At 45.3% G+C, this 13,159-nt stretch overlaps 1 protein-coding gene across 7 annotated transcripts in view; it reads right to left on the bottom strand.

Moving 5' to 3' along the window:
- The window catches only part of LOC134517960 (serine/threonine-protein phosphatase 2A regulatory subunit B'' subunit alpha-like), a 67,445-nt gene that overhangs the window by 5,270 nt on the left and 49,016 nt on the right, over positions 1-13,159 (bottom strand). For 6 of the 7 annotated variants that reach the window (XM_063340046.1, XM_063340043.1, XM_063340049.1 and 3 more), the window contains exons 11-14: positions 12,931-13,106; positions 12,264-12,382; positions 10,474-10,580; positions 899-6,425 (exon numbers count right to left, since the gene is read on the bottom strand). In XM_063340046.1, the coding sequence (XP_063196116.1) occupies positions 6,329-6,425; positions 10,474-10,580; positions 12,264-12,382; positions 12,931-13,106 (499 nt within the window). In that variant the 3' untranslated portion in view covers positions 899-6,328. Of the gene's footprint in view, positions 1-898; positions 6,426-10,473; positions 10,581-12,263; positions 12,383-12,930; positions 13,107-13,159 lie in introns of those variants that run through there. The other variant, XM_063340050.1, reaches the window with a different exon arrangement.

Here is a 13,159-nt window from a genome sequence, read left to right as displayed (position 1 = left end):
GAAAAAGGATCATACAGGGGTGGCACACGAATCCTGCAAAGATTCTGGCATGATCCAGAATAAAAGCATCTTTTTACCGTCTGCAAGAAGCACACACCCCCCCCCCCCCCCCGACATTTCTTATGTATTTCATTTTTATGCAGATTATAATTATAAAACCCCCTTTTGCTAACTAACTTTCTGAGAAGTGAAATGATATAAAAGAGCAGGTTTGTGTGTTAGAATCATTCCAAGTATGTGGCACGGCTGATGAAATTCACGCTGAAAGGTACACAGTGCTATTTAAGTGAGTGCTGATAACATCGCAAGCACATCTTTGTCTGGTCTTAACTTTTTAATTTTTCAAATTGGAGCGGGGCTGGTATTTTAAAGAAACCCAGAGCTCCCCCCACCAAAAAGGTGACGGTGTTACAGGCGGATTCAGGCACTCGGGGGACCGCTGACCCGTCAGTCTCACAGCAAAGTAATACAATAATGCAGCGGTTCGGCTTCAGCATTTGCATATAATGAAATCAGAAAAGGCATTACTACTTCTTCCTTTTTTTTTTTCTTTTCTTCCCTCTCCCCCCCGCCCCCCTCATTCCACTTGCAGAAGATCCAGGAGATGTATTTTTTTTTTTTTTTCAGGTCAGGTTAAAAGGAGGATGTTTGGCGTCTTGGTAAGTCCGCGCAGGGGCAGTGCTCTGTGGGGGTGAAGAAGCGAGAAAGGTAAGTTGTAGGATTGTTTCTCTTCCCCAGTATGTTTGAGAAAAAAACCGGGAATGTTGGCTTTGGCCGGCTCGCTGGCTGGGAAGTGGCTGATGTGAGCTCGGCAGCAGGAGGGAGGGCGGTTTTGGGAAGCAGCTGGAGCTGAAGTGAATGGTAACGCTCTACCCCACCGCTACAGGACAGGCTTGAATTCTGAAATTCCAAAGTCCTTTATTTGCCAAAAAAATGGAAGAAAATACAAAGTAAAAATACAAAGATAAAAGCATGCCAGCACAAAATGTCTCCAAACTACTTTTACAAATTATGAGAACCTTTGTTATTAAATATTCAGTTTCTAAACCCACCCACTGAGTGATACAGGTAAGAGTAGACCAAAAGGAGGGTAAGCGCCGTTTGTGTCCTCCTTACAGTAGTTCACGCGCTTCATTGAGGTTCGTTTCTGATTGCATAGACCTAAGATGCTGTGATGTAGAAATGCCGCACTCCAAAAATACATACCGTTAACCACTTCAGGGACCTCTTTTTTTTTTTTTTTTTTGGCCTTTCAGGCATATTTTGTTTCAGAAAGTAAGGACGGTCCCTTGGTTAGAGTATCTCGAGTCCGCTTGCTTAAATCCTTGGTGCAGGAGAGGAGGAAGGTTTTCCGCAACATTTTCTGTAAACCTGAGACTGTCTGGAATTTCCTTTTTCTTTTATTTTATTTTTTTTTTTATTTTTTTTTTCTTTTCTGCTGCCCAGGCCTGTTTTGCGGCGCTGCCGCGCGGTGGCAGAGCAAAGAAGGGGAGCCAGGTCGCTGCCTGGGTGCCGGGAGCCAAAGCCGCGATGCAGCGCTCACTGCTGAGATTTCAGGGAAAAGAATGGGGGGGGGATGGGAAATAAATCAAGCTGGCGGCGTTCCAGCAGTTATTGCATGTTGTATCACACCGTATCTCAGTACTGCAGAGAGAATATTTGTGAATGTAAAAGGAAGGAAAGGGCTTTGTAAAGCACACGGGGCTTAATTTTGCTAGACAAAAGCAGACTAGAGAGAACAAACACACACAAATGTAAGTTTTGTTTATCATGCAAAACCGAATTTCACTCCCTTTTCTGACTACTCATAAGGCAAAAGGAATCCAGCTCGTACAAGACTTGAGCCTGAGCTGGATTTACAGTGAGAACCGTGAGAGCTGTGGCCAAAGGTATGCAGCACGGGCAGGGGCAGGGACAGTTGAGACGGGGGACGAAGGGCCGTGGGTGGCGTGGGGGCTCAGCTCGGGCTGCGCACGCCCGAGAACCTGCCGAGCTCTGAGCTGCTGGTGCCTGCGCTCACAAACTGGTGTTTTGACTATCCCGGAAAGAAAAGCTAAGGAGGACAGGAGTTCCCAAATTTACCTTGCTTATATGTACTGCAGCTTTAGAAACCGTCCATCCAGAGGGTTTCTAAACCTCTGCCTCCTTTACTCATTCACCTGTGGCTGCTGAATTAGGGTTATTTTCAAATGTATGGTGAAGGAGAATGGATTTCTACTCCTGGAGTGAATAATGTAAGTTGCTGCAAGTTTTGCACTGATAGCAGGCTTTTGTAGCTTGTCCTTATATTCACATATAAGGAAAAACATTTGCTGTAAGTTCAGTTTTTTTCTGATTGGCTTTTTGTGTTGCCCTACTAGAAAGCAGGAATTTTCAAGTTTTGAATCACTCTTTTTGTCACAGCAGCAGCAAACCTCTGTTTGTGAAAGAGAGAGCCATGGGTTTGGGGGCCATAGGGCTCAGCAGAGCAGCCACGAGCTTCTGGCTCCGTTTATCGAAGCCAGACTTTGAAAAGGAAGCTGGTGACAGTTCAGGCAGACTGGTGTGAGACGGAAATCTGGATGGATTGATGCCATGGGTTGAGTTAAAGCCTCTCTGCAAAAGGCAAAGGAGGAGAACAAGGAAAGATTCTGAAGCGGCAGGTGACCCGCGAGAGCAGGAACAGCAGAAGTAGGCTCAAGGTTTGGCCTAGCAAGAACAGAAATGCCAAAGCAAACGTGATGCACCAGGGCAGGGGCTGCTGGAGTACCAGCACGGGCTGTGTCTGCGTCCCAGCACCCGTCTGGTGCCTGAGAACAGGGTGTCGCTTGCTCAACTGGTGAGTCCTCGAGTCCTTTGGCTAACTCCTTCCGTCTGTGAAAACTAAATTGTGGGTTCCCAGGAATATACATCCTTTCTGGAAAAGGATGTTGCTCTGAACTCCCGCCGGGGGGCGGCAGGGGGAGGAGGAGGAGGAAATGTAATCTGCAGAGAGGTTGTAGAATCACCATCTGGGGAGACTTTTCAAAACTCAGCTGGATGAGGTCCTGAGAAACTTGCTCTAACTTTGAAGCTGGCCTGCCTTTGAGTGAGGAGGTGGAACAGAGACCTGCAGAGGTTCCTTCCAACCTGAATTATTATGTTGTTCTGTACGGTGCTAGGAAAGCTTCTTTTCATGGCAATGCCAGGGCTATCCCAGGTTAAAACCTTAAAGAGACTATCACTAAGTTATTCTGGAATGGGACTTTACATAATTGGCAAACTGGGCATTCCAGTACTGCTGCTTATGGAGTTAAAAGCTGACAGCGCTGAAGTAACATGAAGGTTTGGTTTCAGCCTAGAATGGGGTCAGGTTCTTCTTGTTCCTTTGAGGAATCTTTGTCTTTGGAGAGATGTAAAATTTCATCAAACTAAAAGACCGCACTGGACCCAGATGGTGAAGAGAAGAGGTGAACTGCTTTGCCAGGTTCTTCAGGTAAAAAGTGGACGGAGCTGGTTACAATTACTGGTTGTGCAACTGCCATCCTGTCTTCATTTCTGCAATCATTTCCTCGTTTCTTTCGCATTTGGGCCTTTGTGGAATCCTCCCCAGTGAAGCTTGTCCCCTCAGGGTTATAGTGATGACGGAGACGTGATTCAAACACCCTGCTGCTGAACAGAGCCGCTCTGGTGTGCCTGCTGCATCCAAAGAGGCTTGTCCTGGTTTGGTTAGTGTGCTCCCTGCTAACGTCACCTTTTACTGTGGAATGGAAGTTGCCTTGCAGCATCTTTGCTAAGAACCTGGGCATCCAGAAGTTTCCCAAATATCAAATCCAGGATCCTGGGGTATATATATGCATCTAGATAAAATAGCAGCTTTGCTCAAGAAAAAGAGAATAAATCTCCGAGCCCAGCTTAACCGAAAACTTCCTCTCTTTCAGGTTTTGACCCTGAGGAGAGAGTCACTAACCTCAAGAAGGCAGCAGTGTGTCCCACCTGGGCATCGGGAGGCAGGCGTTACACTTCAAAGGCTCCTGGAAAAGTTGAAGCTGCATTGTAGCGATCAGCCAATGACTTATTTGGTGGTTAATGCTTAGAGGTATCGCCTAGGGATGAACGTTCCATTGCGCTCGCGTCTCTATGTACAAAATGCACCAGGGTAATTGTGTGTGTGTGTCTACACAAGGGATCTGTGGAGTGGTGCCTGCCTGGAGATCTGACCCTGGCAGCTCTCTCGGCTGTTCTGGCAGAGATTCAGGCAGGGATGGCCCGAGGAGGCATGGTTTGATACTCTTACAGTGAGGGTATACAGGCCAACCAACCGTGTATTTCAAGGCCAGGTTGGACGGGGCTTTGAGCAACCTGGTCTAGAGGGAGGTGTCCCTTCCAACCCAAACCAGTCTGTGATATCTGGGCACAATTACAATCGCTGAAATAAAATACAACACCTGAACCCTGTCCCAAGCTGGAAAAGGTAAGTACCAGATCTGTTTTTTTTATAGAATCATAGAATTGTCAGGGTTGGAAGGGACCTTAAAGATCATCTAGTTCCAACCCCCCTGCCATGGGCAGGGACATCTCCCACTAGATCAGGTTGCTCAGAGCCCTGTCCAGCCTGGCCTTAAAAACTTCCAGGGATGGGGCTTCCACCGCCTCTCTGGGCAACCTGTTCCAGTGTCTCACCACCCTCATGGTGAAGAACTTCTTCCTAACGTCCAGTCTGAATCGTCCCATCTCTAGTTTTAATCCATTCCCTCTAGTCCTACCATTACCCGACATCCTGAAAAGTCCCTCCCCAGCTTTCTTTTAGGCCCCCTTAAGATACTGGTAGGCCACTATAAGGTGTCCTCGGAGCCTTCTTTTCTCCAGGCTGAACAGCCCCAACTCTCTCAGTCTGTCCTCATAGGAGAGGTGCTCCAGCCCTCTGATCATCCTCGTGGCCCTTCTCTGGACACATTCCAGCACGTCCATATCTCTCTTGTAGTAGGGGCTCCAGAATTGGATGCAGTACCCCAGGTGGGGTCTCACGAGAGTGGAGTAGAGGGGCAGAATCACCTCCCTCGACCTGCTGGCCACGCTTCTCCTGATGCAGCCCAGGATACGATTGGCTTTCTGGGCTGCTAGTGCACACTGACGGCTCACGTGGAGCCTCTCGTCCACCAGCACCCCTAAGTATCTGTGTATCTACGATGGCTAAAATAGAGGGCTGGTAAGAATATGTGATAATCACCTCTGTGCTGAGTAACAGACAGCTCCTAGGTAAGGAGGAACAGCTTTCGCAGCAGAGCATGTGCTATTACCAGAGACACCAGTTGTGATTCTATGGGGAAAGTCGGTTTAATTTTGCACACAAAGCAAGAATTCATTAGTGTTTCCTCTCTGAGATCAGAGCCTACTTCATGGGTGGAAAATGAGTTTTTGGCAACATTACTAATTCCTTTACCAGTTAAAGGATCCCTCTGGTAACAGAAATTTAGCATACTGGGTTAGGGTTGGGTTTTTTTCTTCATTATCTCAGCTTAGTCTCTTGGAGAAGGCTTACAGGTTAGCGACGCAAGAGAGGGGAAGAACACAGGGAAGGGACAGAACCGGTGCACACAAGACACCGCAGTTTCAACACACCTGCTGAACAGCATGTGTGTCTTTGTTTGCAAATATACTAGAAAATACTTTTACAGAGACAAAACACTAGCCTGAGGAAGATGTTATGCACAGGAGAATAGGTAGAAACGTTAACTACATCTCAAATTCCTAGCGAAACATCACATCGTGTAGTGCTTTAACTGTCCACGGATTCATACAAGTAAAATATGTCCAGTATCAACTGCAAGAGCTTGTGGTTTAAAGCGCAAAAGGGGACTTCACTCTCCCCACCCACCGTCATGTTGCCTTGGTTTCCAGGACACTAAGAAAAAAAGTGTGACTTGCGTTTGGAAAGATTTCTAGACATACATTTAAATTGAGTTGATTTGGCAGTTCATCACTCCTGGTATAGAGTCAAGGGGACAGAATGGCAGAGGACTGAACTGAGAGAGAAACGACCACTGTAGATGTTGCATGCAGTTGCTACAGTTAATCATTAGATGCTGGCATTTATTGCACATCTGGGGACATAACAGAATTTATATATAAACAAAACAAGGTGCAATCACCATTTTTAATGAGCGTGCACGATAACACATTGTAAAAAGCCTTTTTATAGAAATCACCTTATTGCAATTACACAGGAAGAGAAAAAAGGTTCTCAAGTTACAGTGTACAAAATAAAGCACATCATTGCTCCAATGATGGATTTCAGAAAAATCCCTAAGTGTCTTGGGACTGAATGCTATCCAGTTTGAAAAATATCGATTAAACGTCTTCCATTTATCTATGCTGAGAGGTCTGAGATAACTAGTTTATCTGACTTGTCTCCAGTTTCAGAGGGAGATAAGACTTCATCTGTGTCATAGTCTTCTTCAAATGATCTGCAAAGATAAAAGGTATGTCTTTAAAAAGCTGTATTTTGGTGAGAGCTTTTTCAGGTAAGTTATTTCAGTGGCTACTAAAGCAGCTGCCTAAAACACAGTAGCATGCAAGATGTCGGCCTCGAGGGGGATATTTATAAGGCATTGGAAACAGGGCTGGAGTAACCAGTATTCTGCGAGCTGACGTGACTTTGTGCTCCCATCCATCCTCATTTGTAAGTTCCAAAACAATTTTTCCTTGGTATTCAGCATTATAAAACCTGAATCCAGTTTTAGTAACAATTGTCGGTAGCTCGCGGTAGCCTTAACAGTTCAGCGTAGAAATAAAGTCATCCGGCCCTAGAGGAGATTTGGCTTGTTCAGTCTTGCTCGGAAACACCTGGTTTCCAGAGGATCTTCTGGATTAGGGTATGTTTTGACACCCCCAGAAGAACAATCGTGGCCATGCTGTCATGTTCCTCTCTCACCTGGTTTGAAGTTTAACATCCAGGTTTTAGCATTTATGGCCTCGGGTGGTTTGGCTGCGAATTCTCAGCTCCAGCCAGTTCGGGCTGGTTGGGTCCTGTGCTCTGCAGCAGAGGAGAGTGCTTTGGGCTCTCATCCTGTTCCTGTTCCTCAGAAATTATCTTTTTAAGATATTTTCCCTCCAGTCTCAGCACACTACAGGTTAACTTCTCAGGGCTCCCAAGAAATTAAAATTCTTCCTTTTGTTCTGAAAGCAATGCTGCTTATGAAGGGAACGTTGCAGCAGATGTCCCAATGGCAAGCACAGGAATAGCTCTAGTTTGTTCACTGATAAACTGTGCTGCAAAAAGGTTAACTCCTTTGATACCCCAGCATGGACGGTGCCAAGAAAGAACTGTCTACCGCTGCCTGTGCGGTTCTTCGCTAACCCATATGCAGGCACAGCAAATCCTTGGGAGTCTGTCAGCGTTTGTGTCCTGCTGCAGGGAAGATTCTATGTTATGGTCTGTGGTCCCTATCTGAAGAAGACATGAACAGCAGAGAGATCTTCTGGGACATTTTCATCTTCTCTTCCAGAAAGGAAAGCACCTGCTGAGTAATTCTGCCACCTTCTGGATCCTTGCATAAGTGGGAGAAGGGAAACACTGGTCTGGATCCTACACCAATACCTGTTCTCATTATGTATGCACGGATGCAAAGAAGTACAGAGCTCCATTATAATTTTTTTTCCAGCGCCTTTTGCTTCTGGCCTACACCTTCTCATGTCTTCTACACAAGGGGCTTCCCATTGTCTTTTCCCACGTGAGTTACTTCTCCACTTTGCTTTTTTGCTCCTTAAGGCTCAACAGTGCCTTAAGTTTCCACCTTGGAAAAGATGCTTTGATGCTTTCCACCTTTATGGCTAGGAAGCATCCAAGGGACAGCTTTTCCAGGAGATTAGCACTAATCACCTTCTCTCCTTCCAGGCCAATTTCAAAACTTCACAGTCCCATAAATACAAATATGGGCTCATGTAGATTAAATACTTATTCCTCAAGACTCAACCACAGCAAATCAGAGAAGGCAAATTACTCCTGGAAATTCTTTGTCCTTCCTTCTGGGAAAGACATTTTGGCACTGGGTGGTTCGGCGATGTACTTCTTCCCCCTTTCCCTTCCTTATGCTGCTGCATTCATGAAAGTGAGCAACTCAGCCATCATCCAACTCGAGGGAGACAACGAAAATGGTCTAAACTGCCCAAACCAACATCATCTGATCCTGTGTCTTTGTCGCACCTATCTGACTCCGGGCAGGACTGCTCTGCATTGTGCCCTTGCTCCTTGCTGCTCAGGTGAAGGGGATTCTTCCCCATCAGCAGCTGATAAAAGATGGCCTCTTGCTCATTATTTCCCTTCCTCTGAAGAAAGATCTCTTTCCATGAAGGCAACTGTGGCTTCCATGTACGTTAGCTGGCTGAAACTGGTTTCTGGAACAGTGAACGAAGTGGTGCCCGCTTCTGCCAGGCAGGCCATAGCCTGGACAGCAAGAAAGGATTTCTGCAAAACCAATGTTATATCTGCATTAAGAGCTTGTGTTGGTCAGATTCGGCTACTGGTTCTGCCTTCAAATGCCAATGTGAGCATACATTCGCCAGGGAACGGACTCTCCGTTGAATCTCATACACAGACATGTAAAGCAGAGCATGGCTGAGAAATGTTCTGATCAGCTTAAGCTTCCAGCGAAACGTGATGCTTCACTGCTGTCTTGAGCAAGACAACACCTTTCTCTTCTCTTATTTTTGGTGACTGTAGCTCTCAATAGAGTCACAGCACCCCTGAAGTCACTCTGAGTTTCCACTGTGTCTTTATGAGATTCCTCTTCCAGGAGCAGCACTCTCTCAGGGGCCAGCCTGCAGCCAGCCAGACACTGACTGGTTTTAGAAACCTCCCAGAGACGCTATGGACAGGGCTAAGTCACCAACGTGGTACACACTTACTAATTCATCTGCGATCGCTCAGTGATACCAGATTTCAGATTCTGCCAACTAATTTAGCCAAAAAATCTTCCCATCTCTCATAGAGCTCATAAACTTTCTTGGTTTTGTGGCCAGTCCCTGTTTCTGTCATCCTCCAAGGACAGCAGAAATAATGTATGTGCAAAAACTCAATGCCTGTTTCTGGCAAATTTGTCTGGGCATCCAGCTCTTTGTTTTTCTTTTTCCCTTCCTTTTTTCCTGCGTGGTCTGTTGCTATGCTCCACAAATGAGATCTAATCCTGCTGCCATGGCTACAGAGCTTTTCAGGGGCTCTTAAAAGCAAGCAGCAAGGTTGCTGACGTGCTCTTTACAGGAAGACACAGAGCTGTTTCAGACAGCCTTCAAACATCTGACATCACCTGCCACTTCTCCTCTGGTTTTGGTGAGTTTGGGGATCCAGGGTCCTGCAAAGCTTTTATGGCAGACTCCTATTTCTTTTTGGTGCTGAGGACACAGGTGTTGCAAAGCAGCTGCAGGGAACACAGCAATTTTATCTTCCGTCCGGTGTTACCTCATCTTCCATTGTGAAGGCCACAAAAAGGCAAGGCAGCACAAAGGAGATGAGGGAACAGCCCATAGCTGTTTGGATGCACATCACAGGGAGAGGGGGAAACATAGCTCTCAATAAATAGCTTTGCAAATCTCTGCGGCTAATTAGTAGGTGCTACTGTTATCCCAAGCAGGTTTCACTGTGGGAAGTTTGAAAATTATGCAATCTTCTCAGTACTCTTACTTTAAGGGCTCTACAGATACTGTTCAAGAACGGATGAAATCCTGAATCGTGCAAGATTAAGATGGGATAAGCGTCCTTTGGATGTGTGTTATATTAACCTGGAGACTTCCAGAGAAATACTCTCAAGAAGATACTAACACAGACACAAATCTAAAAGACAATTATACTGAGTCTCCATTAGGAGCCTCTGCACACAGAGAGGTTCTGGAGCAACTGCTCTGCCTAAATTCATTGACTCTAAGGATGTCACTCTAAGGTGGAGTGTCTGTCCATAATTTTATAGAAAGCTGCAAAAATGAGTGTAGGTATTGCGAAACCAACAGTGTTTTAAAGAAAAAGTCTCAATAAACTTAGTAAATGAATGAAAATGTTGAAAGACTGCTTATGAAGAGCACAGACTAAGAGGCATAAAGTTTAGCAAAAAGTAAGATTATTTGACTGAAGAAAGTCTCCGCTACGTATAATAAATACAACAGAGCTACAGCTTCTCATCTATGACAGTGGGACACGTTCAATACACAGCCAAAACTAGCAAAAATCATTTGATCTCCTTTTTTGTATGGTTGCTAAAAGCAAAAGGCTTTGTCCTTTTTCCCAGCTATCTTCGTTACTGCAGCGTGCGTAGCTGATCCAAATGGCTGTCCACAAAGCAGCCCAATTGTGACAAATACACCAATAGTGCCTTTTGGAGCAACTGTTTCAGGCGTCACGTGCTCCAGTGTTGAGTCCCAGTGACAACTCCACTAATCCACTACCTCTGTTAAAAGTGGCATCCTACTAAACCCCAGCCGGAGACAAACCACGTGTTGCCAGGGCAGAGCGATGCCCACACTTACCCTTCTTGTAACTGTTCATTCCCAGACTCCTCAGCCACAAGAATCTCGTACTCTTCGGCAGCGTATCTGTCCCAGTCAGAGGGTTCAGGGCCATCGTTTTCAATGTCCTAAAGAGATCAGACAGTCAAGCACACTAAGCCTGCACCTCCCTACAACTGTTTACAATAGGTCTAAACAAGTGAGAATAGCAAGCAACTGCATAGAAACAGCTAGTCGAAAATTGCAATCACCTTAACTGAAAGATTCATAAATATCTTAAACCATTTTAACATCTGCAGATAAATAACTATGAAAAAATATATCCCTTAGTCTATAAAGCTCAGTGTGTGACCTGAGCTGCCAACAAACTGAGCCTGCTTCATTTCAGAAATGCTGCACATTAATAACCGCGCATTTTCTTTGCTCTAGCTCAGCAAGCCCTGGATCTGTGCACTTTGTAATTGGTTAAAGAACTTAGTGATTTAAAATCTTTAATTAGATGTTAATTGTAACTGACTTTTTGAGGAACTCTTCACAGTTTGCTAAGTTTGGGCACGTTTGAAAGAAGATTACAGAATAACATCCTTATAAATATTTGGCCCTCTGCCATTTACTATAAAATGGGGGAAATAAGTTATTCCCCATGGCCCCACTTGACTGCTCTTACGATGATCCAGTTTAAACAAACAAACAAACAAAAAATAGGGTGGTTCTGGCTTGGGATATATTTAAGCCTCGAATCATGGAACCACAAGGTTCCTCTTAGAGGTTATGTGGGAACACAGCTGGGAAGGGAACCGGAGTTGGTTTTGGCATCCCCTCCACTTTACTGTATTTGACCAGATAAGAGGCTTCTGGGAGATAGCCTTTAAGCTGTAGTCACATCTGGTTTCACTGGATATGCAATGGGAGCCAAAGGTGAGGGACTTCACACCAACAGCTGACAAAACTCAAGTTTCCGAACATCCCACAGTTAGTGGCGAGCAACAACTGCAAAGTACAAAAGCCACAATCTGCTCCTGTATTTTCTCTGCTCGGGAAGAGAGGATGAGGTGTGACAGTGCAGCCAGGCTGATAGCCAGGCACACTCTGCAACATCCAGACCTTCCATCTAGTCTTCCATGTGTGGCCTGATCATGGAGCTGGCATCTCATCTGCCTCGGCCCCCGTGCTGTGGAGATAGTCTGTCTCTTTGGCGCTGTTTAGGCTATGGCAAAATTTGCTAGTGCTGTTTTAAGGATCAGACTCCAACCTGGATGTTTAATAAATCTTCGCACGTAGCTACTTATTTATGACTGCAGCTGTGTAGGGGGCAGGAAGAGACAAATGGGATTGCAAGTTCTGAATCTCACAGCTACTTTCTAAACTGAGCGAATCAGGTTCCCTTCTAGCGCAGCTGAGCCGGCCTCTTTCAGGCTGCTGAATCATGCAACTCAGCAGGCTCTGGGCATTCTCTCTAGAATCACACACTGCACTGCCAGTGCTGGTGTAATAGGCTCAGTGATGGCAACCGAATCACAGAATAGCAGTTCAACTTGTGTTGGAAGAGACACAGGAGGTCTCTAGTCCCAGCCTCTGCTCAGATCAGGGTTTGCTATGAAGTCAGGTTTGCTCAAGGCTTTGTCCAGTCACATCTTGAAATCCTCCAAGAATAGAAGCTGCACAACCTCTCTGGGCAACCTGTTCTGGTGTTTGACCAGCCTACTTGTGAAAAAAGTTTTCTTACATTCAGTTGGATTTTCCCTACATCCAGTAGCATCCCAAAGATGGGTTTGAGAAGGCCTGTATTTAGAAATAAAGGTGATTTATACCTTTTGCACTGCAAAGGGATCCCTCTGTTCATTGTCCAGATACTTCTCTAAATTGAAGAAGGTGTTGTAGAATACGTGAGCCATTCTGCACCTCTTCAGGTCTCGCAGGGTTACTCTTCCTACAGAAAAAAACCCCGCATTATTGTGCTACTGAGTTCTTACTTAGTGAGAGACTGGGCCTGTTCCTTATCAGTCTTACCAAAGTTTCAGTTATAACACCAATATTACAAATTACAATATTACAAAATTTCTTCCCAAGTCAGTCAAGGATTTTAATGTTATTCAATAAATAGGTTCGCTTATTAGGCTTAAATCTGACATGCATATGGAGGTATTTCACATTCATGTGAAATGTGAAAGAATGTGAATGGGGATGGTCCGGTTTCATAATCTAGACTGTCAGCACATCTCACAGCTGGAATAGACAAGACTTTTTGCTCCAGTTCCAGCAAGTCAATTCACAAGGTCTCTTGTTTAAGTATTCCAAACCTCCTGATTCATAACATTATGGCATGATAACCACTGCTCAGACTTCGACCTTGTGCAGTAATTTCAGCCCTGTGATTCTAACACAAGGCTCTACCTATAGGTGGGTTTCACAGTGACATTACTTTCTCAATCCGCCACAGATCAAAGGGGATGGAAACTCCTACTAAACAGGACCTACCTTCCCTCTCTGGCTTAACGAGATCAAGCATCTGACACAGCAAGTCATGAAACGGCAGTGGTTCTATGCCCATCACTTCCATCCGCTCACATTGCTCCTCGTAAAAGTACTCCAGTTCATACATGGAGAGCACTCCATCCCCATCCAGGTCCATGCACCGAAACCAGTACTCAATGCTAGGAAAAAGAGACAGGACTAGTGAAAGCACAGCACTGCACTGGGAAATCCA

The sequence above is a fragment of the Chroicocephalus ridibundus genome, chromosome 6 (genome assembly GCF_963924245.1).
Source record: "Chroicocephalus ridibundus chromosome 6, bChrRid1.1, whole genome shotgun sequence".
NCBI classification, from domain to species: Eukaryota; Metazoa; Chordata; class Aves; order Charadriiformes; family Laridae; genus Chroicocephalus; species Chroicocephalus ridibundus.
This window is presented reverse-complemented; position numbering and strand designations above follow the sequence as displayed.